The following is a 20,353-nucleotide window of genomic DNA, read 5'->3' as shown; positions in this document are numbered from 1 at the left end:
CTCAATGGCTGTGACGCTCTGGAGAGCCTGCCCTACCTCTCACTGAAGGTAGCAATTGGGAGAGCTGGCCCTATACCTTCCCTTAGACAGCACATAGAGCTGGCCCTGGTGGTGGGGGTGCCGGTGAGGGTGAGCAGGCCCTGAGTGGGAGAGCACTAGAGTGCTGACTGTGCCACTCTTCTGCTGAGTTATGCTCCCCTCCCCACCCCTTGCCATATGTGGCTGTCAAAAGAGCTGACCACAAGGTCATGAGAGCAGGAGAGCTGGCCCTACCCCTTCTTGCCCAAAGCACCCTGGAAAGTGGGCCCTGCACCTCTCCTGGGCAGCACAGTAGAGCTGGCCCTAATGACTGGGTGCAGGTGAGTGGCCCTGAAGGCACAGGCAGGGAAGAGCTGTCCTGGCCAACCATCGACCATGAGGTGGAAAAGGCATAGGAGTGATGCCCTCCCCCATCACTTCTTACCATCTGTGGTAGTTGGGAGAGCTGTCCTGATGAGGACCCAGTGTTGACAGTGTCACAGAAGCCAGAGACCTTGAACCAAACCAATGACTCATTACAATGAACATTTGCAAGTGAAAACGTGCAGAGAGAGGGGTATACTATGGGACACTCTGTGACACACTGCAGCTTCCATGACAAGATGTTTTGGTTTTGGGTTGTTGGGTTTTTGGTTTATTTGTTTCATCTGTTTGTATGTTTTTTATTTGCTAGCGAGAGGCTACAAGAGCAGAGGGCAGATATGAGGGGAAATGAGTGGGACTGGGGTGCATGATGTAAAATATAAAGAATCAATAAAAAGTTAAGAAAAAAGAAAAATTATCTTAAGGTTAAAATTAGCAAGAGAGAGAGAGAGAGAGAGAGAGAGAGAGAGAGAGAGAGAGAGAGAGAGAGGAAGAAGGAAAGAAGGAAAGAAGGAAAGAAGCAGAGAAGGAAAGGGAAGGCAAGACAAGGCAAGGGAAGACAAGGCAAGGCAAGGCAAGGCATCAGGACCCCGGTTCAATTCTCCACTCTCATCTAGTATTCAAGGCCCATTCTCTGGGTTAGAAGACAGCAGCAGCACAGCAATTCCAGACTCTCATTGTTGTTCACTCCGTTTGTTCTGTAAAAGAGCTATACTGAGAAATAGCTCACAAGCCTTCTGGCCCCCATTCGGTCTGTTCTTCACCATCACCACAGTCATGTTAAAGCATTTTCATCACCACCAAAGGAAACTCTCTCCTTTAGCCACTTTCCCTATCCCTCCCCACTGCCCAGCCCTAATGTAATGCAAACCAACACTCCACCTGGGGTGCTTTTACTATTCAGAACTTTCACTAGGAGTGGATTTGTTCTGCCTGAAAAAAATTCCAGGTATAGGTATGTAGCCCACTTGTCTACCCTTTTGATAGTTGATTATATGAGTTGCTTTTTATCCTTTGCCTGTTGGGAATCATGCCGCTGTGAACATTCATGAACATGTTTTTCTATGTGAATGTGTCTCTTGTTTCTCTTGGGGTATAGACCTAAGAGTGGAGGGGCTACTGGGTCAGACAGTGACTGTGTCTAAGAAACTGAAACATTGTTTCCACAATCATCTGTCCCCTTCCTCACTCTGTGTCTGTCTGTGTGTGTATGTCCTGAGGAGTAAGATGTAGCTTATGTTGTTAGTTTTTGAGCCACCATCACTTTGGCTTCTGTAGTACTTTACATCACACCAACAGTGTTAAAGGTTCCTTTTCTCCACATCTTCTCCAGACTTTGCTTTCATTTAAAAATTTTGATACTTTATTTTTCTTTTACATGTAGGAGTATTTTGCCTGCATGTGTCTGTGTACTATGCAAGTATAGTATGGTCAGAAGAGGATGTTGGATTCCCCTGGAGGTGCTTGTTAAGTCACCATGTGGATGATGGGAACTGAATGGGGTACCAGAAGGCCCTGTGGAAGAATAACCAATGCTCTTAACATCTGAGCTGTCTCTCTTGCCAACCATTTATTATTATTCTTAAGTTATTTTATTTCCAGGTATGATAATGCATGCCTTTAATCCCACAACTCAGAAGGCAGAGGCAGGCAAATTTTTGTGAGCTCGAGGCCAGTTTGGCCTCCATAGCAAGTTCCAGTCAGGCTACATAGTGAGACCCGGGTTCAAAATATTATTTTTTTTAAATTGTGTGTATGTGCCTGTGTGGAGCTATGGGCACATGTGTGTAAGCACTTATGGAGATCAAAAGAATGAACTGGATATTCTGGAGCCAGAGATACAGACAGTGCGAGCTGCCTGATATCATGGCTGGGAACTAACTCCGGTCCTCTCCAACTGCAGCACTCGCTCTCCAGTACTAAGCCACCCCTTCAGCCTTTGTCCTCATTCTATTGATGGTTGTAATTCTGACAGGTCAAGTGGAATCTCTTTTTCATATATTTACTGGCTACTTCTAATAACTTCATTTCACTGTGTACTTATTGATAGTGTTATTATTCTTTTGGTATTTAATGTCTTGAGTTCTTTCTAGACCACATCAGTAGTTCTCAACCTTCCTAACACTGCAACCCTTTAATATATTTCATATTGTGGTGATCTTTAACCATAAAATTATTTTTGTTGCTACTTCATGACTATATTTTTGCCACTGTTATGAATTGTTGTGTGAATACCTGACATGTGACCCCTGAGGGGAATCATGGCCCATGGGTTGAGAACCACTGTTCTAGCTAGTAATTCCTTATTAGACAGCTAGCAAGGAGCTTCTCCCATTCTGCAGGCTACCTGTTTTCTTCATGGTACACTTCTCTATATATAAATCCTGCACATCGCTTCTTAGATTTCCTGAGATTCTTAGGTTCTTAATAGAAAGCCCTTGCCCATGCCTTTTTTTTTCCTTTTTTTTTTTATTAACTTAAGTATTTCTTATATACATTTAGAGTGTTATTCCCTTTCCCAGTTTCCGGGCAAACATCCCCCTAATCCCTCCCCCTCCCCTTCTTTATGGGTGTTCCCCTCCCCATCCTCCCCCCATTGCCACCCTCCCCCCAACAATCTAGTTCACTGGGGGTTCAGACTTAGCAGGACCCAGGGCTTCCCCTTCCACTGGTGCTCTTACTAGGATATTCATTGCTACCTATGAGGTCAGAGTCCAGGGTCAGTCCATGTATAGTCTTTAGGTAGTGGCTTAGTCCCTGGAAGCTCTGGTTGCTTGGCATTGTACATATGGGGTCTCGAGCCCCTTCAAGCTCTTCCAGTTCTTTCTCTGATTCCTTCAACGGGGGTCCTATTCTCAGTTCAGTGGTTTGCTGCTGGCATTCGCCTCTGTTTTTGCTGTATTCTGGCTGTGTCTCTCAGGAGCAATCTACATCCGGCTCCTGTCGGCCTGCACTTCTTTGCTTCATCCATCTTGTCTAATTGGATGGCTGTATATGTATGGGCCACATGTGGGGCAGGCTCTGAATGGGTGTTCCTTCTGTGTCTGTTTTAATCTTTGCCTCTCTATTCCCTGCCAAGGGTATTCTTGTTCCCCTTTTAAAGAAGGAGTGAAGCATTCACATTTTGATCATCCGTCTTGAGTTTCGTTTGTTCTAGGCATCTAGGGTAATTCAAGCATTTGGGCTAATAGCCACTTATCAATGAGTGCATACCATGTGTGTTTTTCTGTGATTGGGTTACCTCACTCAGGATGATATTTTCCAGTTCCAACCATTTGCCTACGAATTTCATAAAGTCATTGTTTTTGATAGCTGAGTAATATTCCATTGTGTAGATGTACCACATTTTCTGTATCCATTCCTCTGTTGAAGGGCATCTGGGTCCTTTCCAGCTTCTGCCTATTATAAATAAGGCTGCTATGAACATAGTGGAGCACGTGTCTTTTTTATATGTTGGGGCATCTTTTGGGTATATGCCCAAGAGAGGTATAGCTGGATCCTCATGCAGTTCAATGTCCAATTTTCTGAGGAACCTCCAGACTGATTTCCAGAATGGTTGTACCAGTCTGCAACCCCACCAACAATGGAGGAGTGTTCCTCTTTCTCCGCATCCTCGCCAGCATTTGCTGTCACCTGAGTTTTTGATCTTAGCCATTCTCACTGGTGTGAGGTGAAATCTCAGGGTTGTTTTGATTTGCATTTCCCTTATGACTAAAGATGTTGAACATTTCTTTAGGTGTTTCTCAGCCATTTGGCATTCCTCAGCTGTGAATTCTTTGTTTAGCTCCAAACCCCATTTTTTAATAGGGTTATTTGTCTCCCTGCAGTCTAACTTCTTGAGTTCTTTGTATATTTTGGATATAAGGCCTCTATCTGTTGTAGGATTGGTAAAGATCTTTTCCCAATCTGTTGGTTGCCGTTTTGTCCTAACCACAGTGTCCTTTGCCTTACAGAAGCTTTGCAGTTTTATGAGATCCCATTTGTCTATTCTTGATCTTAGAGCATAAGCCATTGGTGTTTTGTTCAGGAAATTTTTTCCAGTGCCCATGTGTTCCAGATGCTGCCCTAGTTTTTCTTCTATTAGTTTGAGTGTATCTGGTTTGATGTGGAGGTCCTTGATCCACTTGGACTTAAGCTTTGTACAGGGTGATAAGCATGGATCGATCTGCATTCTTCTACATGTTGACCTCCAGTTGAACCAGCACCATTTGCTGAAAATGCTATCTTTTTTTCCATTTGATGGTTTTGGCTCCTTTGTCAAAAATCAAGTGCCCATAGGTGTGTGGGTTCATTTCTGGGTCTTCAATTCTGTTCCATTGGTCTATCTGTCTGTCTCTGTACCAATACCATGCAGTTTTTATCACTATTGCTCTGTAATACTGCTTGAGTTCAGGGATAGTGATTCCCCCTGAAGTCCTTTTATTGTTGAGGATAGTTTTAGCTATCCTGGGTTTTTTGTTATTCCAGATGAATTTGCAAATTGTTCTGTCTAACTCTTTGAAAAATTGGATTGGTATTTTGATGGGGATTGCATTCAATCTGTAGATCGCTTTTGGTAAAATGGCCATTTTTACTATATTAATCCTGCCAATCCATGAGCATGGGAGATCTTTCCATCTTCTGAGGTCTTCTTCAATTTCTTTCTTCAGAGTCTTGAAGTTCTTATTGTACAAATCTTTTACTTGCTTGGTTAAAATCACACCGAGGTACTTTATATTATTTGGGTCTATTATGAAGGGTGTCATTTCCCTAATTTCTTTCTCAGCTTGTTTCTCTTTTGTGTAGAGGAAGGTTACTGATTTATTTGAGTTAATTTTATACCCAGCCACTTTGCTGAAGTTGTTTATCAGCTTTAGTAGTTCTCTGGTGGAACTTTTGGGATCACTTAAATATACTATCATATCATCTGCAAATAGTGATTTTGACTTCTTCTTTTCCGATCTGTATCCCCTTGACCTCCTTTTGTTGTCTGATTGCTCTGGCTAGAACTTCAAGAACTATATTGAATAAGTAAGGAGAGAGTGGGCAGCCTTGTCTAGTCCCTGATTTTAGTGGGATTGCTTCAAGTTTCTCTCCATTTAGTTTAATGTTAGCAACTGGTTTGCTGTATATGGCTTTTACTATGTTTAGGTATGGGCCTTGAATTCCTATTCTTTCCAGGACTTTTATCATGAAGGGGTGTTGAATTTTGTCAAATGCTTTCTCAGCATCTAATGAAATGATCATGTGGTTTTGTTCTTTCAGTTTGTTTATATAATGGATCACGTTGATGGTTTTCCGTATATTAAACCATCCCTGCATGCCTGGGATGAAGCCTACTTGATCATGGTGGATGATTGTTTTGATGTGCTCTTGGATTCGGTTTGCCAGAATTTTGTTGAGTATTTTTGCGTCGATATTCATAAGGGAAATTGGTCTGAAGTTCTCTTTCTTTGTTGGGTCTTTGTGTGGTTTAGGTATAAGAATAATTGTGGCTTCATAGAAGGAATTCGGTAATGCTCCATCTGTTTCAATTTTGTGGAATAGTTTGGATAATATTGGTATGAGGTCTTCTATGAAGGTCTGATAGAATTCTGCACTAAACCCGTCTGGACCTGGGCTCTTTTTGGTTGGGAGACCTTTAATGACTGCTTCTATTTCCTTAGGAGTTATGGGGTTGTTTAACTGGTTTATCTGTTCCTGATTTAACTTTGGTACCTGGTATCTGTCTAGGAAATTGTCCATTTCCTGCAGATTTTCAGGACTGGGTCTTTTTGTTGAATATAGGCTTTTATAGTAAGATCTGATGATTTTTTGAATTTCCTCCGAATCTGTAGTTATGTCTCCCTTTTCGTTTCTGATTTTGTTAATTTGGACGCACTCTCTGTGTCCTCTTGTTAGTCTGGCTAAGGGTTTATCTATCTTGTTGATTTTCTCAAAGAACCAACTTTTGGTTCTGTTGATTCTTTCTATGGTCCTTTTTGTTTCTACTTGGTTGATTTCAGCTCTGAGTTTGATTATTTCCTGCCTTCTACTCCTCCTGGGTGTATTTGCTTCTTTTTGTTCTAGAGCTTTTAAGTGTGCTGTCAAGCTGCTGACATATGCTCTTTCCTGTTTCTTTCTGCAGGCACTCAGCGCTATGAGTTTTCCTCTTAGCACAGCTTTCATTGTGTCCCATAAGTTTGGGTATGTTGTACCTTCATTTTCATTAAATTCTAAGAAGTCTTTAATTTCTTTCTTTATTTCTTCCTTTACCAGGTTATCACTGAGTAGAGCATTGTTCAATTTCCACGTATATGTGGGCATTCTTCCCTCATTGTTATTGAAGACCAGTTTTAGGCCGTGGTGGTCTGATAGCACACATGGGATTATTTCTATCTTTCTGTACCTGTTGAGGCCCGTTTTTTGACCAATTATATGGTCAATTTTGGAGAAAGTACCATGAGGAGCTGAGAAGAAGGTATATCCTTTTGCTTTAGGATAGAATGTTCTATAAATATCTGTCAAGTCCATTTGGCTCATGACTTCTCTTAGTCTGTCTACATCTCTGTTTAATTTCTGTTTCCATGATCTGTCCATTGATGAGAGTGGGGTGTTGAAATCTCCTACTATTATTGTGTGAGGTGCAATATTTGTTTTGAGCTTTAGTAAGGTTTCTTTTACGTATGTAGGTGCCCTTGTATTTGGTTGCTCATGCCTTTATCTTGACATGTTGTTTCCTAAGTTTCAGAGTTCCAGGCCTTATATTAAGACCTTTTGCCACAGACCACGCAGAGGAGTGTGTCAGCAGAGGGACCAAGGCTTGGATTTCAGGTAGAGAACGGATTCGGTGCGGTAGACACAAACTCGAGGTGTGTGCTGTTGCAAAAAGCTTTACTTCTTGGAGTATATTTAAGCAGTTAGAACAGGTACATCATAATTGGCAGTCATCCAGCTCTTATTCATCACACCACCAATGTCCTTGCAAAGACGAAAGCTAAACATACAGTCTAGGAAACAGTTCTCAACTGCAAACAATAGTTTAAAAAACTGCAGTTATACTGCCAGATTTGTGGGCACCAGGTATGCATTCATCATTTATCTTTGCCATAATAAAGTTTAAACTCTATATTTATGGCCCCCTCAGAATAGTAAGGAAACTTTTGTAACCATAGTTAACTCTTGATAAATTTGTTCAACTTGTTGGAACTTGTCTATGATCTATCTGAAAGAATCGTTATTGTTTTGAATCATGCTAAACAAAACTTTTTCAAAAGGGGGTAAAGGCTTTTCTGGAACAGCCATGTTGTTAGTAACTGCAATTAATTTCTCTCCTATTTTCTGGGAACTAATGGGTGCAACAGTTGAATTCTTCGCAGCCGTTGAGTTCATCAGGATCATGATGGTGTGAGACGTTTCCGTCTCTGAACTTTCAGTTCCTGAGACATCTAAAGGTACACAACCATCTTCCCACACTGCTATATTCTTAAAATCAGATATTGCTGACAGGCTTAAAATTGCTAAGATCACCAAGGCTAGAACACAGAAGGCACCTCCACTGAAAGCATAGACCCCCATCATCATCTATTTGTAGGGAGACGGCCAGGACCTCCAGGAGGCCGAGCCATTCCAGGCACCTGCCTCTGTTCTGGATAGAAACGAAGCACAAGAGCTTCATGTCACGCAGACTCCACTGGAGTGGGTGTGGCACCTTTGATCCAGCTAGAGTTTTGTGCAGATAAAGCCAGGGCCTGGCTTCATTCTTCTGTATGTATGGTACCCACTCTTTCCCAGGGCCATACATGAAAAGTATCTTCTCTCCCATGTACTTGACACCTTTTTCAGATTAGGTGACTTTAGCTACATAAGCTGATTTCTGGTAACTTTATCCTCATTCCTCTCTCTAACCACTCAGTATTTCTTCTTCTTCCTCTTCTTCCTCTTCTTCCTCTTCTTCTTCTTCTTCTTCTTCTTCTTCTTCTTCTTCTTCTTCTTCTTCTTCTTCTTCTTCTTCTTCTTCTTCTCCCTCTTCTTCTTCTTGTCTTCTTCTTCTTCCTCCTCCTCCTCTCCTTCCTCCTCCATCTCCTCTCCTTCTTCTCATTATTATTATTATTATTATTATTATTATTATTATTATTATTATATTTCTGGTTACTTAATCCCCATTGATCTACTTACCTGTTTTCATGCCTTTACCATGCTGGTTTTCTTTTGTTTTGTTTTTAGGTTTTCCAAGAAAAAGTTTCTCTGTTTAGCTACTGGGTTGTTTTTTATTATAGCACTGTATCCTAATTTGTAAGCAGGTATGGTGATATCTCTAACATTACTATTTTGTGCATCCATATAAATTTTAAGATTATCTTTCCTATTTCTGTGAACACTTTCAGTCTATTCTTTGTCCCCCACCCATCCTGGGATTTACTTTGTAGTCCTGGCTGGCCTTGAGCTCTCAGCCTTCCCAGTGTTGGAATTCTAGATGACAGCCACATAACCTCATCTTTTCCCTTTTCTCAATTCCTTGACTTGCATTATCCAATCTCTCCTTGGGAATCGTTTAGTGAATTTTTAAAGCTTCAAGTACTATACTTCCACCTCCAGAATTCCTTTTTGTCTCTTTTAAAAGCTATCTCTCTTGGACTGGAGAGATGGTTCAGTGGTTAAGAGCACACACTGCTCCTTTAGAAGATCCAAGTTGGATTCCCATCAACCACATCAGAAGTCTGTAACTCTAGCTCCAGGCTAGAGCCTCTGCAGACACCTGCCCTCATGTGTGCTTATACATAATAAAACTAAATCTCAAAACAAACAACAACAAAAGAAAAATGAACAGCATCTCTCCTTGTTGAAGGTCTTTGTGAGATGCTGTGTTCCTGACTTCCTTGGACTCGTAAACATGTGACAGCAGTCGAGGCCTCCCTAGTCGTCCTAGCATTCTGCCACCAAAGAGGCAGTGTCCACTGCCTTCACATTCAGGAGATAGGTATACAGTAGGACCTTTAGCCCTGTGAACTATCATAACATCTGCTCCACAGCTGCCCCAACCTTCCTGTAGTGTGTGTCCAAGTCCCTCCCAGGGTTTCTTCCTGCACCCTTCCAGATACTATGTCCTAGTGGGGTTTAACGGGCTGGGTAGGGCACAGAGACAACAAGGATGTCTCTTAGAGAATGAGGACCCCAGACTAACCTGTGGCTGTGCTGGAACCTTCCCTCACAGCTTCTATAGGACACAGAGACTGTACAAATCTCTCTAACCCTCGCTATCGAAAGCAAAATACTCATGGTTCACACCATTCCCTTCTCTATCTGGCCCAAGAACACACGAAGAAAAACAGAGGCCATCAGTGAAAAAGAATTTATTACACGTGCTCATAGTGACATTCTTAGAGTAGGTACTGCAGAGCAGGTAAGTGGTCTCTCCACCTCCCTCCTTCAGTGTTCCTGGTTATTTCTGGAATCTGCAGATCCTGGGTTTCTTCACACTGGTTGTTTCAAGTGACCAGAGATGGAAATAAGGAGGTGGCAAGGGTCCAGCTCAGGGCATCGATCCAGAAGCAAGGCCCTGGCACACCCCTCCCTGAAAGTCTGTCTGGCTTTCCTAGCCTGGATCCATCAGTGGTGTTTGTTTTTTTTCTTGGTGCTTTTAAACCCTCTGGCTGCACCCTGGCCAAAACAGACAGTAGAAGGTATTCTGGAACAGAAAAGTCATATTAAACAATGGCATTACTTCTGACAACATGCAGCCAAACTTACAACAGCAGCTTGTACTTCCTTCACATTTGTATTCTGGAATGTTCTCCTTGGGCTCTGTGGGACACTCAGGAAACAGGGTCTGCCCTCTTGGGTCCTAGGATCAGCTCCTGGTCTCAGACCTACTTCCTGTGGGATGGCTTCCTGGTACCACCATACATTTGCTTAGAAGAAATTAGCCAGCAAGGTCGGCTCCTGCCGGGGCTCCTGTTGCAATGGTTTCCTGTTAGCTACATTGCTGAAATCTAATCACTACAGGCAGGCAGGGTACTCAAGGCCAAGGTCCAAAAAACTGTGGGAAGATGGCGGCTGGAAGGCAACTGAGGGACATACATGTCCCAAAATAACAGTTGATATTAGCTCAATCTGAGAAAGACTATCTGGCAGGCAAGTGTGGGAGAAGGTCGTCAGTTCCACCCAGCAGATGACAGTGTCATCGTGTGTGTGTGTGTGTGTGTGTGTGTGTGTGTGTGTGTGTGTGTGTGTGTGTCTCTACATGCTGGGCTCCAGGATCCAAAGCAAAGGGAGGGAAACTAGAATATTTAGGGTGTCACCTGCGATGAAGCACATCTTCCTGCCCAGTGTCGCCCACTTTCAAGCCTAGGGTTATACAGGAAGATGTGCACAGACCTGTGACTGTAGGTCCTTCTGCAGGGAGGTGGGGCAGCAGGTTCCAAGCAGACCTCCATGGCATCGCTGTCATCTCTCAGGGCTCTGGCTGCTGTGTCTGCAGCAGCTGGCATGGCTGGGCTACAGAGAACAGAGCAGTGAGCAACACTTCTACCGGCTTCCAGTATGAAGCTTCCAAGGAAGACACCATTTTTTTCCCTGCAAAAATGTTGGGGTTTTGTTTGTTTGTTTGTTTGTTTTTGTTTTTTACTATTTTGGCACCATTTACTGTTAAAATGAAATGTTCCTAATGGAAAGAGAAGAAGGCTCCATGGCAATGGTTGCGTGTTTATATAACTAAGTCTGATAACTTATAAATTTAAGTATAATGGTCCTCATCTCTCCCCCTTTCTAAGACAGCTGTGGCCAGGTACAAGTGTATGCCTTTAATCCTAGCACTAGGAAGGGAGAGACGGGTGCTCTCTTTGGGTTCTAAAGACTAGCTAGGTCTACGAAGTGAGTTCCAGGTGAGCCAGGGCTCTCACAGAGAGACATCTCCCCTACCCTTAACTCCCCCACCCCCCAAAAGGGTGAAAAACATGGTATGTAGACCAGGCTGGCCTCTAAACTGAGATTTGCCTTGTCTCTGCTTTCCAACTACTGAGATTAAAGGCATGTACCACCACACTCAGCCCTGACTAGGACTTTTCTTCAAGATTTTAAACATTTTTGTATTGATGTGCATGTGTGTGTGTGTGTGTGTGTGTGTGTGTGTGTGTGTGTGTGTGTATGTGTTGCTTCTGGGTGCCACACGTGTGTATGCCTAGAGGTAAAAAGCACTGGATCACTCTTTTTGTTCTTCAATTCTCTGCTTTCATGCTCTCTTCCCCTTCCCCCTTCCCTCTATGTGCCCATGACTGGCCTCTTTTACTTATCCCCCCTTCTATTCTTCTTCTCTCATTTAAAAAAAAAAAAAAGGCACTGGATCCCTTGGAGGGATCCAATTGAAATTACAAGCAGTTATGAGCCATCTGAGGCGGATATTGGGAATCAAACTCTGCTCCTGAGTTATATCCCAGTGCCCAAATGTCTTTCCATGAGGGAGAGATTTACTAGAACTAACTAGATTACACAGATTCTTGCCACTACTACCAATGAGCTGATCCAGCTCTGTAGAAGTCAAAAAGTATTGAAGACTCAGATTCTCAGGAAGCATTCCCACAATAAAATGGGCTTTGCAATTATTTTACATGGAAAGGTGCACTGTTTGAAGAAAATAGACTCCAATTCATGCAAACTTTATTTATTCTGTGTGTATGCTTAGGTGTGTATACTGTGTATGGTGTATGTTTATATGAACAGGACAGAAGCCAACCTCAGGACTCATTTTCTAGGAGCCATCTACCTTGTAGAGACGAGGTCTCTCACTGGAACCCAGAGCTCACAGATTAGGCTAAGCTAGCTGGCCTAACTCCAGGAAACCTGTCTTCACTTTCTTGCTGCTAGCACCACATGTGTACACCACACTTGGCTTTTTTGGTAGGTGCTAGGGATTGAACCTCAAACTTATATGCACTTCACAGAATGAGCTGTGTCCCCAACCCCAGTCAATGCAATGACTAATGATTATGGGAGTTCATGGAAAGGGATCGTTTTTTTTTTTTTTTTAAAGGAAGCAAAAGAGCATTCCTCTCAAAGTTCTTCCAGGAATTCTTTTCCCCAGGGCAGTCTAAACAGTCATGCTAACAGACAGCTTTGTTGATAAGTTTATAAAAGTAAGTGGTGGAAAGAAAAAAACACAAAAGCCCTAGGGGGGCCCACGGGAGACATGTGAAGAGCACACACACTTGAGACAGCCCCCATTGCCCTGCTGGTAGCATCAGAGGGCCATGAAAGACACCAGACCAGCCCAAGCATCTGCTAGCACCCCACCCTCTGCTCTCAGTGCCCTCCTGACTCCATCAATGTATAACCCAAGCATACTAACTCACTGTCCTCAGCGTTTCAGCTACCTGTATATAAAAACTAAGGTTTGGCCACAGTGTCTGTTCCCAGGCTTAAGACTAGGGACAGTCACAACTGGGTCCCTCACGTACCCTCTGTTTGTCTTGGGCTTATCAAACCGGAAATCCGCAGGGTACAGGTGTAGCCTCACCATGTGATCCTTCCGGTCTTGGCTGGTCTTGAACTTCTCTGGGCAGCTTTCAACCAAGCACTGGTACTACAAAGAATAAGGTGTCACCTCCACTCTCATCCTGCCCTAAGCCCTGATCCCAGTCACAACTGCCCAGTGTAGTCAACACCCACCATGTCTTGCCTCTGGGCCAGGATCTGAAATAGAGAATCGTGCCATTCCAGGATGTGGACATCCAGCAAATGCCCAGAGGGGAAGGCGCGGTTGCAGAAGGAGCAGGTATTTCCATGCATCATGTGGTAGTGGTGTTGGTAGTCTTCTATGGCGGCAAACACTTGGCAACAGCCAGCCACCTGACAGGTGAACTCGGGCACCCTGGGGAAGGAGGTGTGTCTCTTGGAAGAATGTCTCCTCCTCCCCCCAATTATCCCAAGATAGGAATTCCAGCAGGACTTCCTACACAGATTACAGCTGATCCTGGAACAAGTACAGCGTTTCTTGTGCCACCCCGAACCTTACTAATAGACTAGGGGAGGGAAGACCCAAACAAGCCGTGCTCATGTGCGGGCAGGGTGGTGCTAAGCGGATGCTACTTAGGTGTCATCTGGGAGGGGCAGGAGTTCCGGGGTGTAAGCGGACGAGAGAGGAGGAATCAGGATAGCACTAGCAAGCCGAGTAAGGCCTCGAAGCCAAGCTGCTCACATGGATTTTTCCGGCGTCTCGGACACTTGCGTGAGCATGTCCTGCAAGTACAGGTGCCGCTGCACATCCCCATCCTACAGAAGACACGCGCCAAGAGCCGTGGGTGGACTCGGGCCTCGAAGCCGCGCCCTACAACTTTGAGCCACGCCCCAACTCACAGAGATGCATCCAACCCCTTGGTCCTGTCCATAGGTCCCGCCCCACAAGCCCCGCCCACAGCGGCAGTCCTGCTCCTAGGCCCCGCCCCGTGGGGGGGAGCTCAGGAGATCTTTCGCCGGGTTTCTCACGCACCTCGAAGAATTCGTGATCCCGCGGGAAGCGCACGGGACGCGGCGCATATCGGAAGGGTGCCTCCCCAGCCGCAGGGTTGCGCTCCACGGGCAGCGGTTCAGCTGCCCCGGGCTCGCCGGCCAGGCGGGAATATAGTGCAGGGGGAAGCAACATCACTACGGCCGCCGCAGCCCTTCGGCCACCGTCGGAGGGGTGGTGACGGACGTGACGTCTATTAACTTCCTGTGGCGACCCTGCGGGGCGGGACGCGACGCGCGGAGGTGAGTCAGGGCTGGGTCTATGTTGTGGCGGGAACCGGTCGGAGAAGGGCGGGGCTGGAGCCGGGCGCGGGATCCGGAACGCGAGCCAGGCTGGTCTGCAGCGGTGAAGAGCCTGATTCTCTTGGGCCTCTGCCGCCGGCGGTCCGGTCTACCAGCCTGGGCTTGTCCCCAGCTCCACGGTACGACAGCCTCTGACTGTTTCTGTCCTCTCCAGACGTCCAGCTGGAGGGAGCGGTTTTGGGACGTTTGTCGTTAGTGTGACCCTTCTCTCATGACAGCCCCGCAGTGCTGACCTGCTGGTCTTCTGCATCTGCTGCAGGTGCTCAGGGTTCAGGGGTGAAGGAGTCAGGGCCCGCTGCAGTTGAGGCAGGTTGGGAAGAAACCCTAACCTAAATAGAAAGACGACCGAAATGTGCAGCAGACACTTCGGGGTGCTTTGACTTTGCTCCTCTCCCAAAATAGTTATAGAGCGGGTCCTCCCTGTATGAATGTAGCTTCAAGAAAGAAGAGACACTACTGTTTAACAGATACAAATGAAAACCTTTTGGGGCTATTCTCCCTTCTCTCTCAGCCCAGGCCTTGTCCAGTCTGTTTCTCTTGCTCTCTATTCTGTCTCTGGATATTTTCCCTCTTACTCACAGTAAAAACCTTCTCTTAACAAGAGGGACCTGGGAAGGTAGGAGATGTGGGAGGAGAGGGGGCACGAGGGAGACGAAGAGGAGGAGAAGAAAGGGAGGAAGAAAAAGGAAGGAAGAAAACCTTTTTGTTATTAAGTTCTGGAGATGAAAGTTTCTGATACATACCTAGACAGCTGTTTATGGGCTAGGGGTGATTATCTCTCATTCCTCTGACTCTGTAAAAGCGTTTGGATTCTTGACATTTTGCAAATTATAAATTATAAATTTTTTTTGACAGGCCATGTTTTGGTTAGGTGTTTTGTTTGGAGGCTTTTTTTTTTTTTTTTTTTTTTTGAGATAGGATTCCACTGTGTAGCCCTGGAATTTGTTCTGTAGACCATACTGGCCTTGAACTAGAAGATCTATCTACCCGTCAGTGCATCCTAAATGCTGGGTATTAAAGGTTGAGCATTATAATCCACCTCAGGCCAGCCTGCTTTCTTGCTCAGGAGTGGCCCACTCCACAGTGATCCAGACCCTCCCCTGTTAGTCATCAGCCAAAGAGATGCGCCCACAGGCTGTGTACAGGCTGATCTGATAGAGAGAGTTTCTCAGTTGAGATTCCATCCTCCCAGATATGTCTACGTTTGTGTCAAATGTACAAAAACCGACCAGCACAGGTTGGTTTGTACTGTGATCCAGGAGCCTGTAATGGTTCTCAACCTTCCTAATGCCTCCACCCCTTTAATGCATCTGTTCACGTTGTGCTGACCCCCAACCGTAAAGCTAGTTCATTGCCGCTGCTATGGAAACGTACTGTATTTGTTGTGTAAGATGTGAGACGTGTGATGCCTGTGAAAGAGTTGTGGGGTCCTGACCCACAGCTTGGGAACCTCTGCTCCAGAATCTCTCCCTTTTCACACCTCTCTGCCTCCATCCCAACTTTTTCTCAATCACCGGCGATTGACAATGTGCACCTGACTTGCTCATGACCAGTTATGCCAGACTTGCTAAATCAGTTGTGTTTACCTCAGAACATCTGTAGTGATTAGTAAAGATAGAAACCAAGGCGTGTCAGAAGGTCAAGCAGGCCGTTTTAGAGTCAGTCAGACTTTGTTACAGCTGTGCCTTTCAACTGTAACTCTGTCTTCTTGTATGTAGGACAATTGTGTTGACATTGCTGTCCCTGTCCCTTGCCAGGAAATTGCTGAGTGTCTTTTCAGTTGTTATGACAATCGAAAGTTTAGATATATCTCCTGGGACATATCTTTTTTTTTTTCTTTTTCTTTTTTTTGGAGCTGGGGACTGAACCCAGGGCCTTGTGCTTGCTAGGCAAGCAAGCGCTCTACCACTGAGCTAAATCCCCAGCCTCCTGGGACATATCTAAACACTTAAAGGAAGCTACTACTTAGAGATGAGAGAAGCCCCCCGCCCCTTTTGTAGTTATCTGCAAATCATGAAGCTTGGCAGACTCCTTGGATTAATACATGGGAAAGAGAGAGTGATGTCTGAGGATTTACACATTTTTCTTGGATATGATTTTAAAACAAGTATGTGTGTAGGTGGTGTCTCCATGGAGTAGCTCTGCCCCGTGTCTGGTGGGCAGGGCTTGGTGTTGGTGGTTTACATCTTCTTTGCCGTCTGCATGTTGCCTTCAAGCCTTGAAAAGGCTCATGGTTACTGCTGATTTGAAGAGACCTTGGGGGTGGGGGGAGAAATTGGGGTTTTGTGTTTGCTTGCCAGGTAGCTTAAAGTACCTCTTTTGGGACCTACCAATATATTTTTAAAAATAACTCTTGAACATTTTACTTATTTTTGTATGTCTGGGTGCTTTTCTCTGCATTTTTGTCTGCACACCCAAGTGCATGCAGTGTCCATGGAGACTAGAAGAGTATTGGATCCCCTGGGATTGGAGTTTATAGATGGTTTCGAGCTACTACTATGTGGGAGCTAGGAACTGAATCCAGGTCCTCTGTAAGAGCAGCCGAATGCTCTTAACTGCTGAGCCATGCGTCCAACCCCAAGGTAACTGCCATTTAAGATACTGTCAGTGCCTAGTTTGTAAAACTAAATGATTTACACATTACTTAGTGACCATGACCAGTTCCCAGAAAAGAGAGCAAGCATATATGAAGGCAGCATTTGTTTTGTTTAATCTTCATAGCAACTCTGGGTAGCTCTGTTACTCCCTCTTTTCGGGAGAAACATGCAAGGGGCTAGCTAGCATTTTGCCTGGTGTTCACAGCTCATGGGTGACAGAATCATGTTCCTACTGTGTGAGACTCCATAGCCTACACTCTGCTGTTTTGTGCTCTTTATTGTGGATGCACTGAATGCCTCTTGATTTGAAAGTATTGTGCAGGGGATCTGACATTAACTTAGGCTTTGCATGTTGTTTTCATTCTTGGAGGCACCTGTTTTGACCATTGATGGAGGCTGATAAACTAAGAAACTGCCTTCCATTACATGGGTTTACAGTGTGGAACTCTCAAGGTACGGTTCCAAGATGGTACCACTTGTACATTAGCACACTGTGGGAGTGTGTGTGAGTCTCCTGTCCTTGGTACTATTTAACTCAGGGCTTGTCTCAATTAGAGATGTTAGCACAACAGTTAGCACAACTTTGAGTTACAAAGTCTTAGAGAATTTACAAGAATGCTCAGAAAATTTGTTGATACTAATAGTAAAGCCTCATCTCCAGGCATAGCTTCACTAATATTTGTGGATTCCAAATTTAAAATCCCAATAGAGGTTTATTACCATGTTTCTATAACACCCATAACATTTATTAAGCTTAATTTTGAATCTATAGCTAGTGTCTGTTTTCCTTAATGTGTTTTATTAGAACTTCTGGTACTGGCTGACTAGCTCAGCCATCAGTGGAAGAATAAAAGACCCCGTGTTGTCAGCTGTTAGCACCAGGATGTTGGTACATCTGTTTCCCACTAGGAAATTGTACACAGTGGTCAGCCACTTTCCACTGGGATGGTGGGCTAGAAATCACCATGACAGTCTTAACCAGTGGAACACTGGTTTAGAAATTCTCATGCTGTCTTCTGCTATTGCTCTGTGACATGAATACAGTTCTGTTTGATTTTTAGACAGGTTTTTGCTGTGTGTCCCAATCTGATCTTGACTGGGATCTTCCTGCCTTAGCCCCTGTCTTCATTAAGGTTTTACTGCTATGAACAGACACTATGACCAAGCCAAGTCTTATAAGGACAACATTAATTGGGGCTGGCTTACAGGTTCAGAGGTTTAGTCCATTATCATCAGGGCAGGAGCAAGGCAATGTCCAGGCAGGCATGGTGCAGGAGGAGCTGAGAGTTCTACATCTTCTTCTGAAGGCTGCTAGCAGAATACTAGCTTCCAGGCAGCTAGAATGAGAGTCTTATAGCCCACACTCACAGTGACACACCTACTCCAACAGGGACACACCTGCCAATAGTGCCACTCCCTAAGCCAAGCATATACAAACCATCACGGCCCCTCAATTTCTGGGGTTACAGTCTCAAGCTGTTTTGATTTTCACTATTTATGCCCAGTGTCTAGACCCTAGTTTAACTGGACCTGGTCAGAGAATCAGTAAAAGCTGGAATATTTAGAAATCTTACCTACCTAAAATTTTTTTGTAGCCAGACTTGGACTAGAAAAGAAAACATTGAAGGTTTTAGAGTACAAAAAAGAAGGCCATACAAGTATGTGGACGGAGATACCACCTAACAGTTCGTGGTTTAGGAACTGGGTATGGCCTTAGGAGTGGGAAGGTTTTTTTTGGTTTTTTTTTTTGTTTGTTTGTTTGTTTGTTTGTTTTTCCCTCTTTTTCCCTTTTCTTTTGTTCGGAGCTGGGGACTGAACCCAGGGCCTTGCGCTTGCTAGGCAAGCGCTCTACCACTGAGCTAAATCCCCAACCCCCAAGAGTGGGAAGTTTTAATATGTCAGGACAAAGGCAGTAACCTTGGCTGGTGCAAGCTCCCTCAAGGACATGATCATTGTGTCTGCCCAGCAAGGGCCAGAAAAGCTGAGATAAAATAGCAGATCTGCTCCTTGGTCGCCCATGGTAACATGACGATGGACTGAAGCAGGAGTGAGAACCAGGCTTGCGGGGTCCATTTCAGTGATTTACCTGGTATAACTGGCTCTTTAAATGCTGATGTGAGCTGGGAAACAATTGGAAGCTCTGTGGACATGGGTACAGCACAGCGAGAGTTTTGATAGCTCAACCTGCCAGGGAAGGGGAGAGGCTGATGGTTGACATAATCTTGTCAATGGTCTTGTTGACAAAGGCTTGAATCAATCAAGAGACATTTTTTGGCTTTAATTTTATAAACAGCTTTCTTTCTGCCTTTAGGAAAACATTGGTATGTTGGTGTCTCAGAGCTAAATTATGAGTGAATTTCGGATTCACCATGATGTCAATGAGCTGCTCAGCCTGCTGCGTATCCATGGTGGGGACGGGGCTGAGGTCTACATTGACCTGCTGCAGAAGAACCGGACACCATATGTTACGACAACAGTGTCTGCCCACAGTGCCAAGGTGAGCACCTACTTCTGATACAGGACCATAGAGGCCTACAGGTGCAGGGCCATGGGTGCGGGTACTTATCCTAGGGCTGTGGGGATGGGAGTCTCTCCTGATAGCCCCAGCAAGGCTAATGCTGGGACAGCAGCACTTGGTGTGTGCCTCCTTTGAACCTGGCACTTTCTGTGCTCTGCTAGTCTTCTGGTTCCTGGCAATAAATAGCTCCTGTTCTTCACCCGATTATAGAGACGAATCAGTGTATGTCCAGAGAGAGAGAGAGAGAGAGAGAGAGAGAGAGAGAGAGAAAGAGAGAGAGAAGCCTCAAACCTTACACAGTCCTCCCCTCTTCCCTGTGGAGGAGACTTAGTATATGCAAAACTACTGGGTGGGAAAAGGGAAGCTACTCATTAATCACATTGGAATTTCAGGGGTTTTTTTTCTCCTCTCTTTCTTCCCTTTTCTCTGGTCTGAAACACACTATGTAGATATGTAGACCAGGCTGGCTTTGAAATCACAAAGATCTGTCTCCTGAGTGCTGGGATTAAAGTTGTGCGCAACACAACACCTGACTCCAGTATTATTTCCTTATTTATTAATTCAAAATTGTACATCTTTAACAAACGATATCTTTGAATTTGAAATCTACTAAAAATATGATTGTTTTTTACCTAAAACCATAAATAGAACACTACTTTTTTGCAGCTCTTGCAGGGACTTGGTTCAGTTTCTAGCTCCTCTCATGGTGGCTCATAACCATCTGTAACTCTAGTTCTAGGGAATCTGATGCCCTTTTCTGGTCTCTGTGGGCACTGCATGCTTCAGTTATGTAAGAGCGTAGTGGCTCCAGTACGGCAGACGAATTGGGTGGAGCATGGCTCGGGAAGCGCGCACTCAGTTTGTAGCCAGATCGGTAAGCATGGCTGAGTGGAACCCCTGAGTCGGTGCAGGCAGTAAGTCTGAGAGGCAGTGAGCTCAAGCTGTGAAAGGATGTGTGGGCTGGGAGGGGAATTGTGAGTGCTCCTAGGCCTGTGGGCATATCACTGAGAAATTACAGATGAAGAGAGGCTCGCTTCGGTGGACCAAAGACATTGACTTGATGTTTAGTTTAGAG

The 20,353-nt window shown here is 44.7% G+C and overlaps 2 protein-coding genes across 20 annotated transcripts in view; one reads left to right on the top strand and one right to left on the bottom strand.

Moving 5' to 3' along the window:
- Nucleotides 1-9,668: 9,668 nt before the first annotated feature.
- Nucleotides 9,669-14,076, bottom strand: Zfp511 (zinc finger protein 511). 4 transcript variants are annotated; one of them, NM_001106309.1, is given in 6 exon segments: nt 9,669-10,048; nt 10,738-10,857; nt 12,813-12,937; nt 13,024-13,225; nt 13,553-13,626; nt 13,844-14,076. In NM_001106309.1, coding segments are annotated over 6 exon segments (753 nt in total). In that variant the 5' UTR covers nt 13,997-14,076; the 3' UTR covers nt 9,669-9,969.
- Tubgcp2 (tubulin gamma complex component 2) overlaps nt 14,068-20,353 on the top strand; it is a 26,489-nt gene continuing 20,203 nt past the window's right edge. For 4 of the 16 annotated variants that reach the window (XM_087561255.1, XM_087561240.1, XM_087561219.1 and 1 more), the window contains exons 1-3: nt 14,068-14,282; nt 16,583-16,745; nt 19,072-19,257. Coding sequence is in view for 9 of the 16 variants with exons in the window: in XM_087561219.1 (XP_087417345.1) it covers nt 19,108-19,257 (150 nt within the window). In the remaining 7 variants the exon portion in view is untranslated. 16 annotated transcript variants of the gene reach the window in all.

This window comes from Rattus norvegicus, chromosome 1 (assembly GCF_021556685.1).
Source record: "Rattus norvegicus strain SHRSP/BbbUtx chromosome 1, alternate assembly SHRSP_T2T, whole genome shotgun sequence".
Lineage (NCBI taxonomy): Eukaryota > Metazoa > Chordata > Mammalia > Rodentia > Muridae > Rattus > Rattus norvegicus.
This window is presented reverse-complemented; position numbering and strand designations above follow the sequence as displayed.